The sequence below is a fragment of the Pleuronectes platessa genome, chromosome 18 (assembly GCF_947347685.1).
Source record: "Pleuronectes platessa chromosome 18, fPlePla1.1, whole genome shotgun sequence".
Classification (NCBI taxonomy): Eukaryota; Metazoa; Chordata; class Actinopteri; order Pleuronectiformes; family Pleuronectidae; genus Pleuronectes; species Pleuronectes platessa.
The window spans coordinates 20,487,625-20,514,727 of record NC_070643.1 but is presented as its reverse complement, the minus strand read 5'-3'; the positions used below and the strand labels follow the sequence as shown (position 1 = coordinate 20,514,727).

At 40.8% G+C, this 27,103-nt stretch overlaps 2 protein-coding genes and 1 long non-coding RNA gene across 9 annotated transcripts in view; 1 reads left to right on the top strand and 2 right to left on the bottom strand.

Annotated features, from left to right (window-relative positions):
- The window catches only part of LOC128461380 (class I histocompatibility antigen, F10 alpha chain), a 59,662-nt gene that overhangs the window by 8,430 nt on the left and 24,129 nt on the right, over positions 1-27,103 (bottom strand). For 2 of the 4 annotated variants that reach the window (XM_053446286.1, XM_053446283.1), the window contains exon 8: positions 17,965-19,316. The exons of 1 other annotated variant lie outside the window; for it this stretch is intronic. Coding sequence is in view for 1 of the 3 variants with exons in the window: in XM_053446289.1 (XP_053302264.1) it covers positions 19,494-19,552; positions 20,020-20,037; positions 20,386-20,490 (182 nt within the window). In the remaining 2 variants the exon portion in view is untranslated. Of the gene's footprint in view, positions 1-17,964; positions 19,317-19,488; positions 19,553-20,019; positions 20,038-20,385; positions 20,491-27,103 lie in introns of those variants that run through there. One more of the 4 variants, XM_053446289.1, reaches the window with a different exon arrangement.
- Positions 433-24,033, bottom strand: LOC128461379 (major histocompatibility complex class I-related gene protein). Of its 4 annotated transcripts, none has more exons than XM_053446277.1 (8): positions 12,080-12,248; positions 10,561-10,821; positions 8,549-8,827; positions 7,321-7,623; positions 4,245-4,364; positions 3,879-3,896; positions 3,264-3,348; positions 433-2,043 (listed from the first exon to the last, which is right to left on the bottom strand). In XM_053446277.1, the coding sequence occupies exons 1-7, from the start codon at positions 12,132-12,134 to the stop codon at positions 3,269-3,271; spliced, it is 1,116 nt and encodes a 371-aa protein (XP_053302252.1). In that variant the 5' UTR covers positions 12,135-12,248; the 3' UTR covers positions 433-2,043; positions 3,264-3,268. The 4 variants fall into 4 exon arrangements, with proteins under 4 accessions (XP_053302252.1, XP_053302254.1, XP_053302255.1 ...); XM_053446279.1 differs by lacking the exon at positions 12,080-12,248 and adding an exon at positions 11,756-12,064; XM_053446280.1 differs by lacking the exons at positions 7,321-7,623; positions 8,549-8,827; positions 10,561-10,821; positions 12,080-12,248 and adding exons at positions 21,235-21,537; positions 22,528-22,806; positions 23,949-24,033.
- On the top strand, positions 23,817-26,672 carry LOC128461420 (uncharacterized). Its single transcript, XR_008342264.1, has 2 exons — positions 23,817-23,905; positions 25,743-26,672. It is a non-coding gene; the product is annotated as an uncharacterized LOC128461420 (long non-coding RNA).

Genomic DNA, 27,103 nt, shown 5'->3' with positions numbered 1-27,103 from the left:
AGGAAAGTGAAAGTTAACACAGCACATCACATCTAGTTGAGTCCAAGCAGCCTAAAAACTGATTCCTTCACAGTTCTGATGTCATCAGTATCAGTGGATCTGCTCAGGTCTGAGAATGAAAACACACTCAATCACTAAGTGATTTAAAACACGACTACAAAAACAACTGTTTAATAATAATAATGAGATTATTAAAGACAGCAGCAAATGACAGATGAGATTTGAAAAAAACACCGCAATCATTTTCTTGTCATGTGTAAAATGTCTTTGTTATTTTCCTGTTGAGAGTCACAGGTTTGACCAAAGAACTTTTTCCTTGCTGCTCTTACAGGTCAAATCCACATTAGTTTATTCTCCGGGACGATAATAAACATTTTAACTTTCACAGATGTGTTGAACTTTTCTACACGTTGAATCACAAAGAGGCAGAAATCCCAGAGAACATCAGAGACTTTATTAAAAACACAAGTACAAAAGGAATGAAACAGCAAAGCAGATTAATTTAACATTTATTTATAAAAATCTGACACAAGAAGAAAATTGAGCCTCAAACGTTCAGCTTCTACACTGTAAAAATGAAAACTTGAAATTGTGTTACTGCGATTTCTAAACATAATCAACAGAGAATATTTAATGGATTTGTAAACGTATTTGCTTCAACTAACTTTACTAAGTTAAATTTGTAAAGTTGCTGAAGTTAAGTTGGGAAAACACAAAATGGTACGTTTGTGATATGACACGTCTCACGTCTCATCAGGGGAAACGTGACCTAACGTCATGAAGGTGAGTGTTTAGGTTGAATACAGGACAGAAATTCTGGTTCTGCAGCTGCATGTTTCGGCTGCTGTGGCTCAGGAGGTAGACCGGATCGTCCATTAACCAGAGGAGCACAGGTACGATCCCCAGATACTCCAGTCCGCATGCCCAAGTGTCCATAAGCAAGAATCAGAACTCTAAAACTACCCCTGACAGCTTCGTGGACAATGTGTGTGATTGACGTGTGACAGAACAAACACTGAGTGAGTGAATGTGACTGAGTGAGTACGGTAAAGTTTGTGAGTGATCAACAGGACGATATGAATGTATTCAAATGTTCATATGGAGAATGTCACTGCTCAGGGTGATCAATTTCACGTCTGCATGTGGAATAAACTGCTTGAATCCTCTGGAGCATGACGAGCAGGGACACTAGAACTCACAGCTTTGAGAAAATGTGAAGTTTTTTAACTCACGAGAGATAAGTTCAGTAATTTTGCGCAGTTCAAACCTTTTTATTTTTGCATTGTAAATGTTAACAAGGCTAAAACAGAAAAGTCTCTTGCCGTAAAAACTAACAGGAAACATAAACAGAACATTTCATATGAGATACTTAAAACATCCAACAACCCTTTTATAATCACCACTCAAATGAACTTTAAAGGTTAAGAACACTGCAAAGAATGAATATAACCAAACAAACAAAACAAGCAACTCTGGATTAATTCATTTCTTGTTCAGGCCAAATTAGAAATAAAATAAAATCTGAATATTTACACATCTTGAAAACTAATTTTGTACTGACGCTCAAATATAATCTGAATCATGAGACAGATTATATATCCAGACTCTAAAATGTGGATGTGTGGGTGTCTATATATTTATATTTATATTATTTAAAGTATTTTACAAGCCCCAACACCATGAATATAAAACTGTAACTGAGATGATCTTTAAATTAACTACATGTGAACAGTGTTGTTATACTTTCCTTGTTTTTGAAAATGTGTTTCACTTCACTACAGGTTAAGAAAAAGTAAAAATCCTCATTTTATTTACCAATAATTAAACAAACGTTTATCAGAGGGAAGTTTACATTTCTTACTTTTAACTAAAGATCAAATTTAATCGACCCAACCATTTATTTTTGTCATATTTGTCAGTTGTGTTGATGGATTTCAATCAATGTCTGACCCTGAATATCAGTTTATGATTTGAGTGATGAATAATCAATGAGTTCCCAGCGTAAGGGGGAGACTGTGGTGACACTGCTTCTCATCCATAAACCTAAAGAGAGAAAAAAGAATCAAAATGAAATGTTCAGTTCCACAAAGCCACGTATTTTATGTATTTACAGTACTGAGACCTAATATTTCCATGATTCTCTCAGTGAAATTAAAGTTTACTCAGAAAAATACACTAATCTTGAATTGATATGCCCTAAATATTGGGTTTATTGACATTTTAATTGCTGATTTGAGTTTTAATTCAACATTTTAATCTGTCCTATTAACGTGAAGGTTTCTGATCTGTTTCTTGCTTTCAGCAGATTTTTTTTATTTCAAATTAAAACAGAGGTTTTACACATGATCACACATATGTTACTTTGCACTTAAGGCCAATTTATGCTTCTCCGTTTTGACGGAAACGGACAGATAGGACCGCCTTCTTTGCCGTGGAACCTCCTCTCCGGGCTCCAGGGAGAGCTTTTCGTGCAGCTCTGATTTTTCTAACTACAAGTCGGTATGGCGGAGAGCCTACGGATAGCCATTGGCCGGGATTGGTCCGCTAACGATAGCATTTCGGAACGATCCATTTCCGGACCTCAGACTTCCTGTTTCTTTTCCTATATCACAATAAACCCAAACACAACTACGATTCTACGATTAATGTGACAAGTGTGTTAAGCCAGCGGAGTTGTCTGGCTGACGGTGGCTGGTTAGAACCCTGACGGCATGTGTGTACGGTCAAACACGGTTATGACATGCTAACTGCTGTTCGAAAATCATGCTGTCACGACTTTAATTGTCATGACACTGTTTCTCAAACACCGACGGGTTAGAAGCAAACGCTTGGTAGTAGTTAGTATCGGGAGTCCCTGCTGACTGTGTGTGGAAGCTGGGGGAGGAAGCTAGCTGCTTCCGTGTAGCTTCAAGTAGTGGAATTAGCAACGCAGTTCGGAAACAAGACCGGGGAATCGCTGCGCTAAGAAACGATAACATAAGCATCTTGACTTTATTTTGTTTAGTTGCCATCGTACACTGTGTGTGAAAAGCCGGAAGCAGGTAAATAATGAACGTGGACTTCTTCTGAGAACTCATGAGGTAGGCTTCTCTAAACTCGTCCTCTGTTGCGCCACCTACTGTTCTGGCGCCCAATTACTTTCAGCAGCGGAGAACTACAAATCAAAAAGTGTAAGTCCGATCCGTCCGTCATTAACAGACTCGGAGAGGCATAAATTGGCCTTTAGTTTGAGTCAGTTTTGTTGAACATATGAAGCAACTCACTGTGTTCAGGAGGACGTCTCACTTGGAGAATTAGAACCTCCATCACCTGATCTCAGCGGCTCTGAGGCACCTGGATCTGTTCCAGCTGTGAGGTCAGATACACATCGTTAGTCCATCCTCCTCTGAACAGACACTTTTATTACAAACCACCAACACTGCAGGGAACAGTCCTGAAAACTCTCTTCAGCACAAAATCAACAATATCTTATCTACAGAAAGTTTACTAGAGTCCTGCACTGGGTCAGGTTCCTGTGGGGAGACTTGTATCCATTGAAATAAATATGGGCAGTAGTGTAGACAAGGCCTTACCGAACATTTGTGGCAAATTTGAAGAAATTCCCTCAAGGCATTCCTGAGATATCGTGTTCACAAGATGGGGACGAACGGATGAACAGCCTGAAAACATAACGCCTCCCTGACTGTCGCCGGTGTGGACCAGTACAAAGTGGACCAGTACAAAGTGGACCAGTACAAAGTGGACCAAAGAGGTGTTGGGGGAGTTTTATAAAACTGGACATGTTAGTACTTTCAGCTGCTGTGCAAACGTGACGTGATGTCCTCATAAAGCATGTTAGTATGAAAAGAAAACAGAATAGAAACAGAAGTTTTGCTTACCAGGTGAGGTACTTTGGGCTGAAATAAAAAGAAAATACAAATGATTTCAGTTATTACAGTGAAAACACAAACAGGATTGTGTCATGTTTTTCTCTCGTGGCGATCCTCCTCAAACGATCGACAACATTCTGTCACTTTTTATTGTTTGTGTGCTGGACGCTGTGTGCAGAGCTTTTTATAAACAGTCTATGGTGCAGAGGGAAGTTAGAAAACTTTGTGTGAACCCTGCAGCTCTTGAAACAGAAGCTGGTGTGTGAGGAACTGAAGTTTGTTTCATGAGGTTTGATCTGAACGAGCATTAATTAGAAAGTCTGAAATCAAAACACCAGAAAAATATTGGAAAAAGCTTCTGTGTTGGTCTCTCACCTTTCTTCCTCCTGTACACGATGAGTCCAATGACAGCGCTGACGACAGCGAGAGCGACCACTGCAGTGATAGTGATGATGATGATGATGATGATGATGATGGTCATGCTGATTGGCTTCTCTGTTGAGTGAATAAAAAAACAAAGCATCACAACCTGAACAGATGAAGCAGGTTGGACGACAATAATCTCCCTGATACCACAATCCTGTCCTGAGACACAACAAACACACACAGACACTAAACGTGTGAGTTTGTCCTGCTGTTGTTTCTACTTTCAGTTTTCATCTGTACATAATGACTGTATCTGTGCTTATTCACGCTGGTTTGTCTTAAACTTTACTTCCACTAACTAAATCATTTCATCAACTCATCTTCTCCAACAGAGCGGCAGTCAAGTCCTAACAGTGACTAGAATGTTCACATGTTGAAATCAGAGACTAATGGAATAAACACAGACGACACGTCTCCACTTCCTCCCACTTTCCAGAAATGAAGCTAAAACATCCCGGATACGAACGCCGCCATCTTGCACATTTGGACCCTGTGCAGTAGTGAATGGAGGAATTGAGCCACGGTAAAGAGGTCACGCCCACACACATGCTCTGTCAATCACGAGCTGTCAATCATGACATCTCACCCGGTCTTTATAGCATCAATCAGTGACCGAGACGCTTTGGCTTCACTTTAAGGAGCCGTCATGTCGTCCATCTTTATTAACAGTCAATGGTTGAAATGGTTATAAACTGCCTGAAGAAATGAACCTAAATGTCTGTTGTTACTCGAGGTAAAGAACAAGAGATTTGTTTGTTTTTTCTGCTTCATTTATTCTGTAGAATAAAAATGTTCATATCAAACATCCACCCTGATCCCAGTATGTCTGTGAAATGCTCATCACCTGACAAGTGATAAACCAGTCTGCAGGTCTCTAGTTGAGACTTGCAGAAACACTTCATGGAATAAAATCATACATCATACAAGTCAATTTAAACATTTATAAATGTGTAAATCTAATTGATCAATGATAGTGGTCACATGTTGGTGAAGTTGGGGTGGGGGCACATGCCCTGGTTTAACACTGATCTAAATTTATTTATATACATTGATGAAAGAAAACTTCTACTTCTACATGTAGCCCTGTATAAAATCATTAGGATACAGTGCATACAATTAATCTCAAAATAGCACAACAAATGTTGTATTAAAAGAGAAAGTTCATGATAATTAGATAAGTTCATATTATTAAAAATAGTAGTTAAAATAAGGTTAAATGCGGGATAAAATGTAATAAATATAATATGTACCGTTAATAAGTTTAGCTATTTACAGTTAAAAAAGTAAATCAATAAATAGATGTGTGGTTAAAAGGCTCTGTGATTGAGAAGATGAGAGACTTATTGATTTGAGTGCTTTTAATGTGAAATCTAACTTTTTCTCAGTTGTGTGTCAGTCATTCAGTTTCTGCATTTCTCATTGGGTAGTAGCAAATTCACAGCCAATCCAAGTTATCCGTCTGGTATGGGGAGGGACATGAAGTTCAGGTTGTGGTTCAGTATGCTTTGAGCAGGTGAGTTAGAGAGAGAGATATTGTCCGGAGTCCTGAGGAAAAGTAGCCTGACGTTGTCAGACTCACAATTCTAGTCAGACTGTGAGTCTGAGACCGCTCCATTGGGCTGTGATTATGGGGCGTGTTTCAACTGACCAGGAAGTAAAATTCTTCTTCGCTCAATTGGATAGACCTACAACCAATCAGAGCAACGTAGTATGTGACGTATGCTAAGCAACGCTTTGTGAGTTATTTACTAACGCCGGGTTCACACCGGACGCTTCAGCGCAGCGCCAAGCCTTAAATAACAGCTGGCTCCCATCCACTCCCATGTTAAAACTTTGTGCCGGTCACACCGGAGGCTGAAGCACCGCGAGGCAGCCTTGGCGCAGCGCGGTGCTTCAGCCTCCGGTGTGACTGGCACAAAGCCGTGCAGCGATCTACTGGATCAACGGGTGATATTATTAGCGCTGCCCGGCGGTTCAGCGTCGCTTCAGTGTCCGGTGTGAACAGCCCAGCGCCGGGGCGATAGGGATTAGCGCGGTGCTTTGGCGTCGCCTCCACGTTCTGTGTTCCTCTTTCAAACTGAATGCGCTGTTGATGTCTTCTAAAACAGACTCAATGGCAGCATCTACACATCTCAGCTCGCCAGCGGCAGGCATGTTTGTTGAAAACGAATTCAACCCAAGGGCACTTTGATGACGTGGTTGATTACGTTACCGTTGATCATCTGTCAATCATCGTATAATGCCCGCCCTGACAATCTGATTGGCCCGGTCGGGCATAATTTTTTCCCAACGGAGCAACTCCAGACCGAACTGCCCGACCAAAAATGTTGTGGGCGGGGCTAAGTTCGTCTGGCATCCAGGCTAGAGGAAAAGTGTAGTGCTGTGGGAAACACTTAAGAGGTGTCGTCGAGGTCGACTACTCGTGGTCCTGATATAACTCTTCTATGTAACCTGCCAAAGGTAAATATAATGTGTATGCCTTAAATTGTGAGCTGTAACTTAATGTTGTAGTGGAAAAAGACCGAAGTGTAATGAAATTAGCCACCCGCTAGCATAGCATCACATGTTTTGATATCATAGCTTTAGCACTGTTGTTGTTTTCAATGCTAAAACGGGCTTAATGGTTTAAATAATTTAAAGAGACCCTGTATTTTATTTTGTGCATTTGAGAAAATTCCCCAGTTACATTTCATATAACTGTTGTGCATTTATTTTATTTTGTAAATATGTTACTTCCTGAGAGAGGAGCTCACAACAATTTCATTTATTTCATATTGTAAATAAACACCTGTTAAGGTTTTCTTTTAAAATACAGTTGTTGGGGTTTTTAATATTAATTAGAGGAATTTAAACAAAAGATAAGATTTGTTTCAAATATTCTTCTGAGATCATATTTATTTTTTTGTGTTTACGAACTCAGGCCCAGGAGATCTGGGTTACATTAACATCAGCCAACATGACCTGCAGGACTGTTACTGTAGATGAAATGTGTGTTTCCCAGCGTCATCACTGGTTCCAGTCTCACCTCTGTTGGACTCGACTGAGTCTTTGTCCAATTTGGTGACGATGTCCTCCTTCACACCAGAGATGTGGAACACACACTCGTACCTCCTCCAGTCTTCAGGGGAGATGGATGAAACCTTCAGGTCAGCGCTCATCTGGAAGGTCCCGTCATGGTTGGGGAGGACCTCTCCCTGGTACACGTCCTCATGAAGCTCCTCCCCTTCTCTCCTCCAGAACAACACGGCACTGTCGGGGTAGAAACCTGTAGCGTGGCAGGTGACTGGAGAGGAGGGAGACTTCTGGAGGAGAGAAATCCTGGGAAGCTCTGGGGAGGAAAAGGAAAGACAGTTTATGGGTTATTATAATGTATTGCTCACTAATAATATCCTTCCTGTTTGATTCCATTCATGTTTCATTAGTCATTTCTGTTAATATACGAGACAAGTGAACAAACTCTGAGATGTGAGAGACAGAGGCTGAAGTGATGCAAAGACACTGGGGTGGACGATATGACGTAAAAGTTATATCACAGTATTTATTGACAGGTTTTATATCACAGTATTTATGAAGTAAACTTCCTGTAGTGGACAGGTCCTGATCACAAAGTGAGTGCAGGTCGGTCGGGCAGTGAGGAGGGAGGACGCTCCGGCTGGGTCTCAATTCAGGGACGGCTTCCTTCAGAGGACCCGGTCTCAACCATTCATCAGTGACTCCAAGTGAACTGTGCCAGATGTAATGAAGTTCCCTAGTTCAGTACCAAATCTGAATCTGATCTTACGATATCATGTAAAAAAAAAACATTGTTTGTTCGGTTACCTTGACCTTCTGACCTTTGTCCACCAAAATGTATTCAGATCATTTGTGAATCAAAGTGAATATTTGTTCTAAATTTGAAGAAATTCCTTCAAGCTGATGTTAAGATATCACATTCAAGGAAAACCTATTGTTTGAGGCCACAGTGATCTTGACCTTTGGCTACTTAAATCATGTGAGTTACTCCTTGAGTCAAAGTGAATGTTTGCACCAAATTTGAGGAAATTCCCTCAAGACATTCTGGAGATATCGTGTTCAGAGCAATGGGACGGACGACCCGAGAGCTTGATGCCTGCGGCCACTAGGTGTCGCCAGAGAGGAGGCATGAAAAGAGCAGCGAGAGACTGAGTCCATCAGGTGTTTGTGTATTTGCTCTTGTTCGCTGCCACAGAGAAAGAAAGAGGAACATTCAGTTGATGGAGGTTCTGTGATGTCACCTGTTCTCAGCAGAGAGCTCCTCCCAAGCTCCAGGAGCTCCTTCACAGAGGAAGGACACTCCTGGAGGTAGTAGTACTTATTATATGCGAGTCGAACTTTATCCTGATCCCACTTCAGTTTGGTGAAAACACTCTTTGGTGTTGGAGCGATCCACGTCTCTGTCTCCAGGTCCAATGATATATAGTCTTCTCCATCATAACCATGCTGCTCAAAACCTTTAACTTCTCCAGTCTCATCGTCCCATTCACATCCAGACATTAACTGGTAAATGTGAAGACCTGAGAGAGAGAGAGATCTGAGCTGTTATTATCACATCTTCACCACACACACACACACACACACACACACACACACACACACACACACACACACACACACACACACACACACACACACACACACACACACACACACACACACACACACTTTATTTGAATCCACCAATCGTATTCGTACAAAAAGGATTCAAACATTTCTCAGAGGTGGAATACAGCTTAGTGACTCATGGGTACAAGAAACATCTCCTACGCCAAACAGCAAGACTTCCTATAGCAGCTGATACAGAGCAGAACTTTGCTAGTTGTTTAGATCGTCTCTTACTAAGTCCTGCCAGTCGTAGTCCACTGACCGAGAGCTTATGGACATGCCCCAGACTTTCAAATATCAATACTACCAGCTTACATGTATAGCCTAGGTCTCTCATTTTAGCAATAATGGGCTGGTATTTGGTCAACTTGTCAAGGAAGGCTATGTCCATATAAAGGTCATAGACACAGGCTACCTCAAGGACTACTACCTCCCTTTTTAACCTGGTCCAAGAAAACAACATCAGGGGTGTTAGGGATGTTACAGAACACATCATCAGAACTGTTAAACCAATCTGGCATTATATGGGAGTGTTTGTACATTGACACATTTGGGGGGAATACTCCCTTAACAGTTCTAGAAATGAGGTCGACAATGCGGTCATGGCGTGCAATATAGAGTCCTTTGTACTTATTACAGCCATTAACAATATGAGCAATGGACTCTAAATGTTGGTTGGGATTAGAATGCATTATACAGTGTGGGTGATGATTATTAGGGTACCATCATGCAAGATTGTATTTAGTTGGCAACACCTGTAGTCTGGCTTTAACAGTAAAGCAGAGGATGTCCTCTCCTACAGAGGCATTCCTGTACAGTGTATGAGAGACAGAGTGGTCAGCAAAGTCAAGGCATGCCACCTTTCCCTGCAGTCTCAGTCCAGTCCAGTGTTGTTTTGTCTCTGCCTGTTTAATGTTCAGGAGGGACTTTCTTGCTGTTGTGGAGTGTTTGTTGTGTCCCATTGTGGTAGACAGTAGCCTCCACATTGGACGCTGGGTATGTGACAACTGCATCAACACACACACACACACTTCTTTGACTCCGTGTTTGTGTGAATCTAACCTAACATGTAATTCTCTGCTGTGTTTATTACTTTGTGGACACACTGTGGTCAGCATAGGGACGTTCATCTGTTGCTCTACTGTTTATTTTATATATTTCAGGTTCAAACTAATCATTCTTGTTCATTATGTACTTTTCTAATTAATCAATTACTTTGAAAATATGAAAAAGTATTGAAAATGTCTGACTGTTTTTAATTCATCAAAAAGTATGAGAAGCAACAAACTCTAATATTTAAGAAACATCACAAAATTCTGATCATTTAAAAATCTATTGATCACATGTTAGTCTGTGTTCGTGTTTGAATGCGAGTGTGATTGTGTGTGTGTGTGAGTTTGCGTTTGATTGTGTGTGTGTGAATATGTGTGCGATTATGTGTATCTGCATGCATTAATGTGTGATTGTGGGCGCGTGTGATTGTGTGTGACTGTGATTGTGCGTTGTGGTGTGTGTGTGTTTATGTGAGCGTGCGTGTGATTGTGGGTGCGTGTTTATGTGTGTGAGAGTGTGAGACAGAGAGTGTGTATGTGTGAGTGTATTTGTTTGTGTTGTGTTATTATTAGAGAGTGAAATGTAAACAAACCTCCAGTTTGGTTGAAGCGTTCCTTTAAGGTTTCAATGCGGTCTTTGAAGAACTGCTGTAATCTCAAAGCATTCTGAGTCTGACTCTCCCAGAACTGTGAATCAGTTGCCTTTAACATCCAGTCCTGTTTGGGTTCTGCTTTCATTGTGTTGCTGTCATAGTATCCGATCTGAACGTCATCAACCAAACCAACAGCCACAAACTCTGGAAAGGTTTGGACTTGAGACGACGTAGTGAGGAAATACTTCATAGAGTGAATCCCTGCAAGAAAAAGTTCAAGTCATGACTTTAGTTTTCAGACTGTTTTATAAATCACTGAGAGTCAAGAAGACATGAAGCAGATTCAACACAACTTGTGTTGTGAGGTAAACAAACACAAAAACACATTCATAGATAAAACGTCTGCTCCAGAGTCCAGACTCTCTTTACTTTGAATATTCTGCTACGTCTTAAAAATGGATTCAATCTAACGACTCAAATGTTTAATATTAAAAAATAATAATTTCTACTGCAGAGTATTTAATGTGAAGTGAAACGACTTAAATTTCCAGTTACTCTTTGATACTTTTATTCTTAAAGTCATTAAGTAGTTTTTTTCTCTCTACATATATATCAATATATAGTTATCCATATATACATTTATACTGGACCCAGTTAACAAAACAAATTGGGACATTGTTACAGTTAGGGCTTGACTATTTTTTAAATGTGTAGACTCAGAAAATATTTGACAACAATAACAATATGACAACATGTTCATGAGGTTGTCAACAACATTTCTGGTTCAGATCCATTGACTGAAAATAATTCATCTGTTTGTTTGGCTCTGATTCCTAAGATGTCAAAGTCAAATACTTATGACAAAGACAACTAATTGAGACTTGATGTTTAAATGTTAAACATAAGCTTCATTATAAATAACTATTAATCTAATAATGTGTCGAAACAGAACTTGAATTAAGAAAATAAACGTATGGTTTTTAAATACATATTTTTAATTGTTAAGATAAATGCACATCTTCTTTGTTTATTCTGTAAAAATACACTTGGTGCATGTGTGCACTGACATCATTTACATTAGAGATGAATTTGTGTTTTGTGTTAGTAACAATGTGTGTTGATTGTTTTGGAGGAGGAGGTCACATTGATAACAGATCATTAATTAGTAATATCTCATGTCAGTGACGTCACTCACGGTCTTCATCAGCCTACATGATGTTGAACATTGTACCAACAAAACGGGAAGCGGTTTGTGCTCAGCAGCTTCCTGTTCATATGGAAACAGCGCCATCTACTGACTACAATGAGAAACCCAAAGCTGAGTCGTCGCCATATTTGTCAGTTTCAGGGGTCGGAACCCGCAGCTCTTCAGCCTCACGCCGGGTTCACACCGGACGCTGAAGCAACGCTGAAATATGCATCACTAACATGAACTTTTTAAATCATGTCTTTGAAACGTTATTAAACTTCAAATCCACCGATTACAATCAAACAAAGTAGAAACGTGACTTTAACTCACGACCCCTCGAGCTGTGTGCTCCTGTCAGTAGAAGCAGGGAAAGAACAGTGAACATGGTGAGCGGTTGTGTGTTCCTCTCTACTGCACTGAAGGTAGATGAGCTCCTGTCTCCACAAAGAGACGGAAACCAGGTGAGTCGAGACTGTGAGTCGAGGACAAACTGTGAGGCGGGGACATCCTCTGAGCCAATGGGAATTTAGAATCAGCCTCTATGTCACTTAAATCCGGGGAAAAGGAGAAGTGAAAGTTAAGATCTGCTTGTTACGACGTGTTTGTGTAGAATGAAGACCCGAGGTGAACACCCACAGGATCATTCAGGGTCATGACTTGTGGTTATCAACTTCAGCCTGCTCTTAACATTTTTATTTGTCTTTGCCTTATTTTTTGTAAATACTTATCCATATGTCCTTTCAGAATTCTGCCACTCCCCCCTGCTCTGCATTTCCTCGTTCCACGGATCCCACTACCTGCCCCACCCACAGATGCAGCTGCTTTCCATCCAGTTATTAGTAACCCAGTATATCTACCAGCTCATTTCCTCTGTTCTCTGCCAGATCGTCTAGTGCAGGGGTTCTCAAACTTTTGCAAGCTGGGCCCCCACAAAGCTGGTTAGGGGTAGTTGGGGCCCCCCCACACGCCCGCCACCGCCGCCCTCTACTACACCACAATATATACAGGACTGTCTCAGAAAATTAGAATATTGTGATAAAGTTCTTTATTTTCTGTAATGCAATTAAAAAAACAAAAATGTCATGCATTCTGGATTCATTACAAATCAACTGAAATATTGCAAGCCTTTTATTCTTTTAATATTGCTGATTATGGCTTACAGCTTAAGAAAACTCAAATATCCTATCTCTAAATATTAGAATATCATGAAAAAGTATACTAGTAGGGTATTCAACTAATCACTTGAATCGTCTAATTAACTCGAAACACCTGCAAGGGTTTTCTGAGCCTTGAAAAACACTCTTGGTTCAGTAAACTAAATCACAAATATGGGGAAGACTGCTGATCTGACTGCTGTCCAGAGGACCATCATTGACACCCTCCATCAGGAGGGTAAGACACAAAAATAAATTTCTCAAAGAGCAAGCTGTTCACAGAGTGCAGTTTCAAAGCACATCCACAAAAAGTCTGTTGGAAGGGGGAAATGTGGCAGGAAACGCTGCACAACCAAGAGAGATGACCGCAGCCTTAACAGCATTGTGAAGAAGGGTCGCTTCCAGAATTTGGGGGAGCTTCAAAGACAGTGGACTGAAGCTGGAGTCCAGGTATCAAAAGCCACTGTTCACAGACGTGTCCGGGAAATGGGCTACAATAGCCGTATTCCCATGGTCAAGCCACTTCTGGACTCAAGACAACGGAAGAAGCGTCTGACTTGGCCTATGGAAAAGAAGCACTGGACAGTTGCAGAGTGGTCCAAAGTCCTCTTTTCAGACGAAAGCAAGTGTTGTATTTCATTTGGAAGTCAAGGCGCCAGAGTCTGGAGAAAGGCTGGAGAGGAGCAAAATCCAAGTTGCTTGAAATCCAGTGTGAAGTTCCCACAGTCAGTGATGGTTTGGGGAGCCATGTCAGCTGCTGGTGTTGGTCCACTGTGTTTCATCAAGTCCAGAGTAAATGCAGCTGTGTACCAAGAGATTTTAGAGCACTACATGCTTCCGTCTGCTGAAAAGCTCTATGGAGATGAGGATTTCATTTTCCAGCATGATCTGGCACCTGCCCACAGTGCCAAAACCACCAGTAACTGGTGTACTGACCATGGCATTACTGTCCTCGATTGGCCTGCCAATTCCCCTGACCTGAACCCCATAGAGAATTTGTGGGGTATTATGAAGAAGAAGCTGAAAGACACCAGACCCAACAATGCAAATGAGCTAAAGGCCGCTGTTGAAGCATCCTGGGCATCCATAAACCCTAAGCAATGCCACCGGCTGATTGCCTCCATGCCACGCCGCATTGATGCAGTAATCCGTGCAAAAGGATTCCCAACCAAGTACTTAGTGCATTAATGGACATTTTCAAATGTTTGATTTTGTTTTGCTGTTATAAATCTTTTTTTTACTTGGTCTGAGGAAATATTCTAATTTTTTGAGATAGGATTTTTGAGTTTTCTTAAGCTGTAAGCCATAATCATTAATATTAATATTAAAAGAATAAAAGGCTTGCAATATTTCAGTTGATTTGTAATGAATCCAGAATGCATGACATTTTTGTTTTTTTAATTGCATTACAGAAAATAAAGAACTTTATCACAATATTCTAATTTTCTGAGACAGTCCTGTAGATAGATAGATATATATATGGCATATTGTTATTGATAGGCCTGACATGTCAAGGTTAGGCTATTGTTATTGTTAGGCCCATACAGACAATTAATATTACTATTTTACTATTTATTATTATTATTATTATTCTGTCTGGTGCGGCCAGAAAAATCAGTGTTTCTGCAATTGTATGGGGTTTGCCAAGCTTAGCAATTCTATGAGAAACTACATAGGATGCCTCCAGACACTGCTTGGAGACAGTGCTTTGCTTGGAGATGGTGGTTTGGCTGTGCTAGGCAATGGTTCCTAACAGAACGAACAGTACACAATGTAGACAGGGACAGCACAGAATAGTGTTCAAGTGCTGGTGTTTTATTTGTTGCAACACGGTGGATGATTGAAGATGTAAAGGTAGGTGTTAAGGAGAAAAGGGCTAGCTCAGGGGTCTCCAACCTTTTTTCAACTGAGAGCTACTTAGAAAAAAATTAAGTGGCCAAGAGCTACTTGCATCACATCGCACATATTTATTAATCAACTGACTTAAGCTTCTGTTTGTACACGTGTGAAATTGCAATACACAATGCTTATCAAAAATAACTCAACTCTAATACAATAACTTAATAACTCAACATCAAAGGTCCAAGAAAACATTAGTACACTCACTCTTTTTAAAACTTAGTGAGATGACTGGCACTGCATGAAGTCCTTCTGTTTGTACACGTGTGAAATTGCAATACACAATGCTTATCAAAAATAACTCAACTCAATAACAATAACTCAATAACTCAACATCAAAGGTCCAAGAAAACATTAGTACACTCACTCTTTTTAAAACTTAATGAGATGACTGGCACTGCATGGAGTCCACCAAAGAGGTGTATGCTGGAGTGTATGCACTCAGGTTCACTCTAATACAGTCATTTAAATGTTCATCTGTCAGTCTTGTTCTGAATTTAGATTTGATGACATTCATGTCAGAAAAAGCAGCTTCACAAAGGTATGTCAAACCAAATAAAGCAGAAATTTTAAGTGCTGCTTGGTGAATGTTCTTGTAGTTTTCTGGGTCTACAAGGCTCCAGAAATGTTGTGAGTGTTGCTGAGACTTAAGCTGAACATGATTCTGGAGATTTATAACCTCCATCTCCATCTCCACAGGATTGACAGTGAACAGTTCAGCCATCTTTTCTGAAATCTCTGTGATGTCTACCTCCATGAATGGGTTGGCAATGAATGCCACACATGGCTCCAGCTTATCAAAATCATTGAACCTATCCTCAAACTCCTGGCCTAGCTTTGACATGAGGTCACAATATTTATTGACATCCAAAACAAAGTCAGCCCCTGCATGGCTATCTAACATCTTAACTACTGTTGGGAAGTGTTGCAGTCTTTTGTTTTTCAGTAGCTGGAGGTAGAATGACAGTTTTGCTTTAAAAGCCTTAACAGCACTGATCATGTCAGAAATTGTTCTGTCTTTACCTTGTAACTGGGTGTTGAGCTGATTGAGTTTCTCTGTCATGTCTGTCAGGAACGCAAGATCAAGCAGCCACTCAGCATCAGACAAAAGTGTAGTGTCCTCCTCTCTTGACTCCATGAAAGCCTTGATTTCGTTCAGCAATGAGCAGAAGCGATGCAGTATTTTTCCTCGGCTCAGCCACCTCACCTCAGTGTGGAGAAGGAGATCACTGTGTTCAGCAGACAGTTCCTGGAGGAGCAGTTTGAAGCTTCTGTGCTGCTTGGCCTTTGCGCAAATGGAGTTGATGATCTTAATGACAGGTGTCATCACATGATCAAATCTCATGACTTTGGCGCATATAGCCTGCTGGTGAATGATGCAGTGATAGTTCACAATTTTAGGAAAGTCCGGGTCGGCCTTGCACAGTGCAATAAATCCTGAGTGGCGTCCTGTCATAGCTGGTGCGCCGTCTGTTGTAATAGACACCAGCTTTTCAATAGGCACGTTATTTTCAACGAAGTACTTTTTCACAACGTTGTAAATATCGACTCCTCTGGTTGTGGTTTTTAGTGGAAGCAACGTCAAAAACTCCTCTCTGGTGGAAGCGTCTTCGAAAACCATCCGGACAAACACAGCCATCTGAGCGGTATCAGCCGCATCCACCGACTCGTCACATTGAATTGAAAACCATTTGCATTTAATCATGTCCCGCTCCAACTGACCCACTGCATCGGCAGAGAGCGCAGACACTCGCCGTGCCACTGTGTTTGCGCCAAGCTGTACATCAGCGATAGCGGACATGATTTCAGTCTTACTTTTATGGTCCTTGAATAATGTGACGGCCACCGCTGTCATTGCTTCCTTCACCATCCCGCCATCGGTGTATGGCTTCTTGTGCTTTGTCAAAATGTGCGCCACTTTAAATGATGCCTCCGTGGCCGCGTTGGCTTTCTTCGTCGGTCCGATGAATAAACATTGCTGTTTTTTAAGGTTTGCTTTCAGCTGGTTCACTTTCTCAGTCCGTAGAGTGCTGCCTGCTGGAAAATCCCGTGCAAAGTTACCGTGGACTTGAGTGTGGTGGCGCTCCACGTTACCTCTTTTGCCGACCGAAACACTGCTCCCGCATATGAGGCACACACACTTGTCCTTCACGCTAGTAAAGAAGAACTCGCATTCCCACTCCAAATGGAAATTGTATGTTTTCTGCTTTTTCTTGACTTGGCCACCTTGGTTTTCCATCTTTGTTGTTTGTGTAAAGTTCTGCTAATACCACCAAACTCCTCACTTTAGCTTAGCGAGACTCTAGTGTGTTCTCCCGTAGCCTTCCAGCATTATCTCATTACATTACATTACATTTCATTTAGCTGACGCTTTTATCCAAAGCGACTTACAATAAGTGCATCAACCCCGAGGGTACAGACCCAGAACAACAAGAATCAAGAAAGTACAATTTCTTCAAAATAAAACAAAACTACAAAGTGCTATAAGTAAGTGCCATTTAAGTGCTACTAAAAGTGTTAGTTTCAAAGAGTTGTTAGTGTTTTTTTTTTCATTCATTCAAGGTAGAGTCGGAAGAGGTGTGTTTTTAGTTTTCGGCGGAAGATGTGTATACTTTCAGATGTCCGGATGTCGATGGGGAGCTCATTCCACCATCTAGGAGCCAGGACAGCAAACAGTCGTGATTTTGATAAGTGTTTAGCTTGCAGTGAGGGAGCAACGAGCCGATTAGTATTCTGCCTGACCCCCGCTCTGACCTTCTGGACCCTGGATTCCCTTTTGCCTGCTCCCTGTCTGCTTTGTTCGCTACCTGACAGTCTGCCTGGCTTCTGACCCCTGATCTGCTATAAAACAAGAAGTTTGCTATTCCCAAGACTGCTCCAGTGTCGTGCTTTTGTGTTCACGTTTGCCATTTTCGCCCGCCCCCTGACATTTGTGAACAATCAGCAAAACTGTTTTGGTCCAGATTTGACAATTTTTCTTGTCATGTGTAAAATGTCTTTGTCATTTTCCTGTTGAGAGTCACAGGTTTGACCAAATAGATTTTTCCTTGCTGCTCTTACAGGTCATATCCACATTAGTTTATTTCTGGGATGATAATGAACATTTGAACTTTCACAGAGGTGTTGAACTTTTCTACCTGTTGAATCACAAAGAGGCAGAAATCCCAGAGAACATCAGAGACTTTATTAAAAACACAAGAACAAAAGGAATGAAACAGCTAAGCAGATTAATTTAACATTTATTGATAACAACCCATCAACAGAAGAAAAATGAGCCTGTAAAAAGGAAAACGTGAAATTGTGTGACTGCGATTTCTAAATATAAATCAACAGAGAATATTTAATGACTTTGTAAACGTATTTTATTCAACTAACTTTACTAAGTTAAATTATTAAATGTACTGAAGTTAAGTTGGAAAAACACAAAATGGTACGTTTGTGATATGACACGTCTCATGTCTCATCAGGGGAAACGGGACCTAACGTCATGAAGGTGAGTGTTTAGGTTGAATACAGGACAGAAATTCTGGTTCTGCAGCTGCATGTTTCGGCAGCTGTGACTCAGGAGGTAGACCGGATCGTCCACTAACCAGAGGAGCACAGGTTCGATCCCAAGCTACTCCAGTCCGCATGCCCAAGTGTCCATAAGCAAGAATCAGAAAGCTAAAACTGCCCCTGACAGCTTCGTGGACAATGTGTGTGATTGACGTGTGACAGAACAAACACTGAGTGAGTGAATGTGACTGAGTGAGTACGGTAAAGTGTGTGAGTGGTCAACAAGACGATATGAATGTATTCAAATGTTCATATGGAGAATGTCACTGCTCAGGGTGATCAATTTCACGTCTGTGGAATAAACTGCTTGAATCCTCTGGAGCCTGACGAGCAGGGACACTAGAACTCACAGCTTTGAGAAAATATGAAGTTTTTAAACTCACGAAAGATAAGTTCACATTTCACATGAGATACTTCAAACATCCCACAAACCTTTTATAATCTCCGCTAACATGAACTTTAAGGTTAAGAACAGAGCAAAGCATGAATATAACCAAACTAACAAGCAACTCTGGATTAATACATTTCTTGTTCAGGCCAAAATATAAATAAAATAAAATCTGAATATTTATCTGGTAAACTTCTTTTGTACAGACGCTCGTGTTGTGTGTCTGTGTGAGACAACAACTCCTCATCGTGTGTAGTTTGATGCTACTTTGTATAAATCATGAATCAGTATATTTTCTGGAAATAAAACTGAATGATTTGTTTCTGAGTTGAATTATCAAGACGATTTCACCACAGTGATGATGAAACACTTTCTGAAACGGTCAAAGTGACCTGCAGTGATTTGAGCAATGACAGATAAAGAGCTGCTGCTGGACTCAAGTCACTCACACTGACGAGTCCCAGCTGCAGCTGCTACAGAGCTCTGGTTGCTGTTTATTTGAGTGATGAATAATCAATGAGTTCCCAGCGTAAGGGGGAGACTGTGGTGACACTGCTTCTCGTCCATAAACCTGAAGAGAGAAAAATAAATAAAAATGAAATGTTCAGTTCCACGAAGCCAAGTATTTGATGTATTTACAGTATTGAGACCTAATATTTCCATTGTTCTCTCAGTGAAATTGAAGTTTACTCAGAAAAAATTACACTGATCTTAAATTGAAGAAAACAGATCAAGCAACTCACTGTGTTCAGGACAGAGTCTCACTTGGAGAATTCAGCGGCTGTAAGGCACCTGGATCTGTTCCAGCTGTGAGGTCAGAAACACATCGTTAGTCCATCCTCCTCTGAACAGACACTTTCATTACAAACAACCAACACTGCAGGTTCCTGTGGGGAGCCTCGTATCCATTGATATAAATAAGGACAGGAGTGTAGACAAGATCTGAGAGAACATTTGTGGACATTTTTAAGAAATTCCCTCGAGGCATTCCTGAGATATCGTGTTCACAAGATGGGGACGAACGGATGAACAGTCTGAAAACATAACGCCTCCCTGACTGTCGCCGGTGTGGACCAGTACAAATTGGACCAGTACAAAGTGGACCAGTACAAAGTGGACCAGTACAAAGTGGACCAGTACAAAGTGGACCAAAGAGGTGTTTAATAAAACTGGACATGTTAGTACTTTCAGTTGCTGTGCAACGGTGACGTGATGTCCTCATAAAGCATGTTAGTATAAAAAGAAAACAGAATAGAAACAGAAGTTTTACTTACCAGGTGAGGTACTTTGGGCTGAAATAAAAAGAAAAGACAAATGATTTCAGTTATTACAGTAAAAACACAAACAGGATTGTGTCATGTTTTTCTCTTGTGGCGATCCTCCTCAAACGATCGACAACATTCTGTCACTTTTTATTGTTTGTGTGCTGGACGCTGTGTGCAGAGCTTTTTATAAACATTCTATGGTTCAGAGGGAAGTTAGAAAACTTTGTGTGAACCCTGCAGCTCTTGAAACAGATGTTGGTGTGTGAGGAACTGAAGTTTGTTTCATGAGGTTTGATCTGAACGAGCATTAATTAGAAAGTCTCAAATCAAAACATCAGAAAGATATGGGACAAAGCTTCTGTGTTGGTCTCTCACCTTTCTTCCTCCTGTACACGATGAGTCCAATGACAGCGCTGACGACAGCGAGAGCGACCACTGCAGTGATGATGATGATGATGATGGTCACGCTGATTGGCTTCTCTGTTGAGTGAATAAAAAAACAAAGCATCACAACCTGAACAGATGAAGCAGGTTGGACGACAAGAATCTCCCTGAACCACAATCCATGCTCTGTCAATCAGGAGCTGTCAATCATGAGCTGACAATCATGATATTTCACCCTGTTTTTATAGCATCAATCAGCGACCGAGATGCTTTGGCTTCACTTTAAGGAGCCGTCATGTCGTCCATCTTTATTTACAGTCAATGGTTGAAATGGTTATAAACTGCCTGAAGACATGAACCTAAATGTCTGTTGTTACTCGAGGTAAAGAACGAGAGATTTGTTTGTTTTTTCTGCTTCATTAATTCTTTAGAATAAAAGTTTTCATATCAAACATCCACCCTGATCCCAGTATGTCTGTGAAAGGCTCAGATCCGACCAGTGATAAACCAGTCTGGCTCTAGTTGAGACCTGCAGAAACACTTCATGGAATAAAATCATACAAGTCAATTTAAACATTTATAAATGTGTAAATCTAATTGATCAATGATAATAATAATAGTAATAAAATCCTCAGACACTGTTGCAGACACATTAAAACTGACTTAATTTTTCAGGGTCACATGATGGTGAAGGGGGGGCACATGCACTGGTTTAACACTGATCTAAATGTATTGATGAAAGAAAACTTCTCCTGCTACACATCAGCCAACATGACCTGCAGGACTGTTACTGTAGATGAAATGTGTGATTCCCAGTGTCATCACTGGTTCCAGTCTCACCTCTGTTGGACTCGACTGAGTCTTTGTCCAGTTTGGTGACGATGTCCTCCTTCACACCAGAGATGTGGAACACACACTCGTAGCTCCTCCAGTCCTCAGGGGAGATGGATGAAACCTTCAGGTCAGCGCTCATCTGGAAGGTCCCGTCATGGTTGGGGAGGACCTCTCCCTGGTACACGTCCTCATGAAGCTCCTCCCCTTCTCTCCTCCAGAACAACACAGCACTGTCGGGGTAGAAACCTGTAGCGTAGCATCTGACTGGAGAGGAGGGAGACTTCTGGAGGAGAGAAATCCTGGGAAGCTCTGGGGAGGAAAAAGAGAGAGAGTTTATGGGATATTATCATGTATTGCACACTAATTATATCCTTCCTGTTTGATTCCATTCATGTTGCATTAGTCATGTCTGTTAATATAAGAGACAAGTGAACAAACTGTGAGATGTGAGTGAGAGACAGAGGCTGAAGTGATGCAAAGACACTGGGGTGGACGATATGACGTAAAAGTAATATCACAGTATTTATGAAGTAAACTTCCTGTAGTGGACAGGTCCTGATCACTTCTGATTAATGTTGGTATTTTGTGTTAAAGTGCAAAGTGAGTGCAGGTCGGTCGGGCAGTGAGGAGGGAGGACGCTCCGGCTGGGTCTCAATTCAGGGACGGCTTCCTTCAGAGGACCCGGTCTAATCCATTCATCAGTGACTCCAAGTGAACTGTGCCAGATGTAATGAAGTTCCCTAGGGGCAGTTCTATTATGTCAAATTCACAGTAACATGAGGTCACTGTGAATGTGACCTTTGACCTCCAGGCACCAAAATCTAATCAATAACCAATCAATCTTTTAGTCTGTGAAAGTTTGTACCAAATCTGAAGCTGATCTTATGATATCATGTTCAAAAAAACATAAACATACTTTGTGCGGCTACCGTAACCTTTTGACCTTGGTCCACCAAAATGTATTCAGGTAATTTGTGAGTCAACGTGAATGATTGTACCAAATTTGAGGAAATTCCCTTAAAGCATTCTGGAGATATCGTGTTCAGAGCATTGGGACGGACGGATGACACGCGAGCAGGATGCCTGTGGCCACTAGGTGTCGCCAGAGAGGAGGCATGAAAAGAGCAGTGAGAGAGAGAGAGAGAGAGAGAGAGAGAGAGCGAGAGAGAGAGAGAGACAGAGCGATGATAACAGACAGGGAGCAGACTGAGTCCAGCAGGTGTTTGTGTATTTGCTCTCGTTCGCTGCCAGAGAGAAAGAAAGAGGAACATTCAGTTGATGGAGGTTCTGTGATGTCACCTGTTCTCAGCAGAGAGCTCCTCCCGTGCTCCAGGACGTTCTTAATAAAGGCAGGACACTCCTGTGTGTAGTAGTACTTATTATGTGCGAGTCGAACTTTATCCTGATCCCACTTCAGTTTGGTGAAAACACTCTTTGGTGTTGGAGCAATCCACGTCTCTGTCTCCAGGTCCAATGATATGAAGTCTTCTCCATCATAACCATGCTGATTAAAACCTTTAACTTCTCCAGTCTCATCGTCCCATTCACATCCAGACATCTGCTGGAAAATGTGGACACCTGAGAGAGAGACAGAGATCTGAGCTGTTATTATCACATACACACACACACACACACACACTTCTGTAGCATCAAACTAGAACCTTCCTCAGTGGAGTACAAACCTCCACCAAGGCCCACCTGTCACTCATAAACATCAGTCCCCTAAACGTGATTTCTTTGTTTCATCATGATTCAAGAGTTTCCCTCTGAAAACCAAGGAAAATGTTGAAAACCCTAAAGAGATAAAAGCTGATCCTGGGTCAGCCCCTGATCTGCTCCTGAGTTTCATGAGTTCTTCTCTGACCCACAACACATCCTTCCACAGAGTTTACTGATAACAACTCATTCACAGTTGTTGATCTTTATTATTTTCTGCTGATCAGGTCATAAGTTAAATGTCTTTTCAGCACTACAGTATATAAATGTCTTCTGGCTTTGACTCTGTGTTTGTGTGAATCTAATCTAACGTGTAATTCTCTGCTGTGTTTATTACTTTGTGGACACACTGTGGTCAGCACAGGGACGTTCATCTGCTGCTCTACGGCTTCTTTTATATACGTAAGGTTAAAATTTATCATTCTTGTTGATTATTATTAATTTTTTTAATCAATTACTTGTTTAAACTGAAAAAAATATCAGAAAGTCGTGAAAATGGTTGTGACTGTAAGAGAAGCAATAAACTCTTATATTTAAGAAACATCACAAAACACTTGAGATTCTTACTTGATAAACAAATTCGGACAATATAAAAATCTATTGATCACATGTTTGATGAATTAGTAAATATTTGGATCAAATCAAATTCATGAAAATGTCTGTGTGTGCGTGAGTGTGTGTGTGTGTGTTGTTATTATTAGAGCTGTGAAAAATAATGCGTTAACGCGTTATGATTAAATTACAGGATTAATTCGTTTTTTTTTTTTTAACGCATTTAACGCATGCGCAGAAGGACCTTCCAATTCCGCCGCCTCTGCACTAGTCGCCGCTCTAATGCATTCACGCCGGGTTCACACCGGACGCGGAAGCGACGCCGAAGCGAGGCGTGAGCGCTAATCCCTAGCGCGTCGGCGCTTGGCGGTTCACACCGGTGCGGTAGCGACGCCGTTATCAGCCTGCGGTAAAAAACGGCATTTAATCATTTTTTTCAAGCATATACTTACTTGTTGCTCCAAAATTAACTGCATCAGCGTCCCAACATGTGTCATTTTTAGTGTTGTCTTTATACAACATGTTCCGAGGATCATACACCTCTGTACTTCTCCACTTCAATTATTATTTTAATCCATGTTGACGAACTTCTCCGCTGTTTGCCCCGTTAAATGTCGGGTGTCGAGGGTAAATTACGTATTCTCCACTCAAGCCTATGTGGAGAATACGTAGCCCCCCCCCCCCCCTCTCTCTTTTTATCTTTATCACTGCTTGTGTGGCTGTAGTGGATGTGGTTAATGGTTGTGTGACAAAAAATATAAAAAATGTCAGCCATCCTATGGCTAAGACGCTCAAATAATTTCTGTTTAATTTTAAAAAAAAAGTTTTATTCAACCACACAATGGCTAAGGAACCCGAATTCTGTTTAGGATGAAGATTATATTAATGTTCCATATGGAAAAGCAATGATAACTGCTGAAGAACTGCTGAGTTGCAGCACAAAAGAAAAGTTAAATGTCATAAATCTTGTTTTCACAAAAATATTCCGAAAAAATCGGTAATGTGATTAATCATGATTAATCCATAGAAACCTGTGATTAATTTGATTGAAAATTTTAATCATTTCACAGCCCTAATATTTACATAAATAACAGTCTTGATTCATATCAACAGACTGAACCTGTTATTTCTTCACAACTTTTTATAAACCAACATGAAACATGAGACACGTCATGAATAACTAAGTCTGAAATAATCAAGTTCATAATGTGCACAAGACAAGAAACTCTTTGTTTTATCGCTGAGATTAAACCTCAAATAATTTCAGTGTGTTCTAAACATGGAGCATTCTTCCTTTCACTTCAAATCAAACAAATACAATAAAATAAAGTAGAAACGTGCACTGTAACAAATCGCTGTAGTTTCTACAGTAACTTCTTGTTCTGTCGTTTTATGAAGTTTATCTGTATATTGCAATGGATCATGGGCCAAATATAATTACAGTAGCTGACAGCATTTTTCTACAATAACACATTGTAAAATGACAGGCAAGTTGTTGTCTGCCTGTCGATGGTGCATGTTACAGTTAAATACTGTTGATATTGATTTGGTTCCACGAGGCCGTTTGAAAAAGGAGTTTGACATGAGAGCATGGGAGCAGAGGAGCAACAGCCTTGTCCAGCCACTACGTAATATATAAGTTGAATGTTAATTGCCTTCAACTTTGTTGGGATGTCATTGTAAAGTCATTGTTGAGATCTAAATTAAACCAATGCTATTGTTTGCAATTACTAAACTGACAATTTACCAAAGTGGATGACTTGAAGTGAATCAATGACATTTGAAATTGAAAAGCTAGTATGCAGCCCTATCAGGATGCTTTGTTATGAGAGGAGCAGTTAAGCTCAGTAACATCGCGCTAAAGCTAGCATGCTATCTCTAGCGCGCTAATGCTAGCATGCTAACGCTAGTGCGCTAGCTGGGTGAAATGGGATTGGGCCTAAATTGAACAGTCAGTGCCTGCAATTTCCCATTATTGTAGCTAAGTCGTGTTTTGAACATAAAGACAGTTGGCGTTCATCTTGCCTACTTTATAGTGTGTGTGTGTGTGTGTGTGGGGGGGGGGGGGGGGGGGGGGGGGGGGCAGTTGGCTGTAGAACTTGCTGATTTGGGTCTTCACATTCTAACAGATGTCCAGGGCTCAAACTACATGTGTGTTAAGCAAGAAGATCTCCTTGATTATTGTCCTTTGTTGGTGTAGAAGCTGAATGGCACATCAGTGATTACATTACACCACTCCCTTCCAGATATATACTGACATGTCAGTACTGGGGGAGGACATCAGACCAGAGTGTTGGTGGTACTACCAGCCTAACAGAGGACAAACTACAGTCCCAAGCATTGGATTGGACTCCATATCTGACCTGCAGCTCATCAGAGGGGAGGATCTCCCTGCCAACATCACACCTGTACAATGTCGGAGGCTTCTCAATGCTTGGCAAACCAAAAGTCATCATCAACCATCCGTGAGCCAAATCGGCTGATTTGCAATACCGTTTTTTTGTTTTGTTCTAGCAGGTATAACTTTTGTAAACACATGTAAGTTTGAAATGATGATACTTTGAAGCTTTTGAAAATGATATTGGTATGATCTCGTTACCCTCAACAGTTTCTTTCGACGTCAGCTGATGACGTCGAAAGAACACTGAACTTTCCTCACTTTCCGAAACTAATTGTCTCAGGTAGTGTATAAAGTTTCTTTTAAACTGTTGTTAAAAGCATTGCACAGACCGAGACTGTATAACAGTTAAACATGTGGATATGTCTATGTGGAAAGCAACAGAAATTATGTTAGATCATAAACTGCCTTCGTCTGCTGCCCTCTGCAGTTGTCCAAGTAAGACGATTTTTTTTTCTTAAGGGTTAGGCTTACCAACCAGCACTGATGTCGCTGCATGGACATAACCCCGGGCAATGAGTCCTTCAATTGAAGATCTCATGACTAGCCCAACAACAGTGGCTCCAAACTGGGACAACTACCAAACAACGTTTAAACCACAACAAACATGGCAAAAATATGTTTAGTAATCCACAACAGAATATATATCAACTCTTTATTGTTGTGCGCTGGACCTTTATTGCAGAAGAAGTAAGAACTTGATCATCCTACTTGGTTTATGTGCAGTGAATATTTTATAGTTAGTGTTGTTCATAAAAATGAAACTGACTTTTCTTTATTGCTGTTCATTTGTGAGTTTTAATGATTCACTTAACTGCTTTTCTTGTTTTTTTATAACTTGCCTGTCGGCTATTTCAGAGGTCTGTTAAGCAATCGATTCAATCTTTAGACCCAAGTAAACTGGCATTTTATTGCATTACTGCAATAAAATTAAGTTTATGCCTTTATCTCATGACTAGCCCAACAACAGTGGAGGCAAACTGGGACAAATACCAGATAAGATTTTAAACCACAACAAACATGTCAAAAATATGTTTAGTAGTCCACAACAGATTATATATTTAATGATTTTTCCTGCCCATTTGATGGTGCCCTCATACCACTCCTTACTTAGGAACGATTTTGTTTGTTACCGAATGGCAGTATTACTACACACTGGAGCCACTAGGTGGCCCATGCAGTGGTGTGATATGTAAAAGGCTCCAGTGT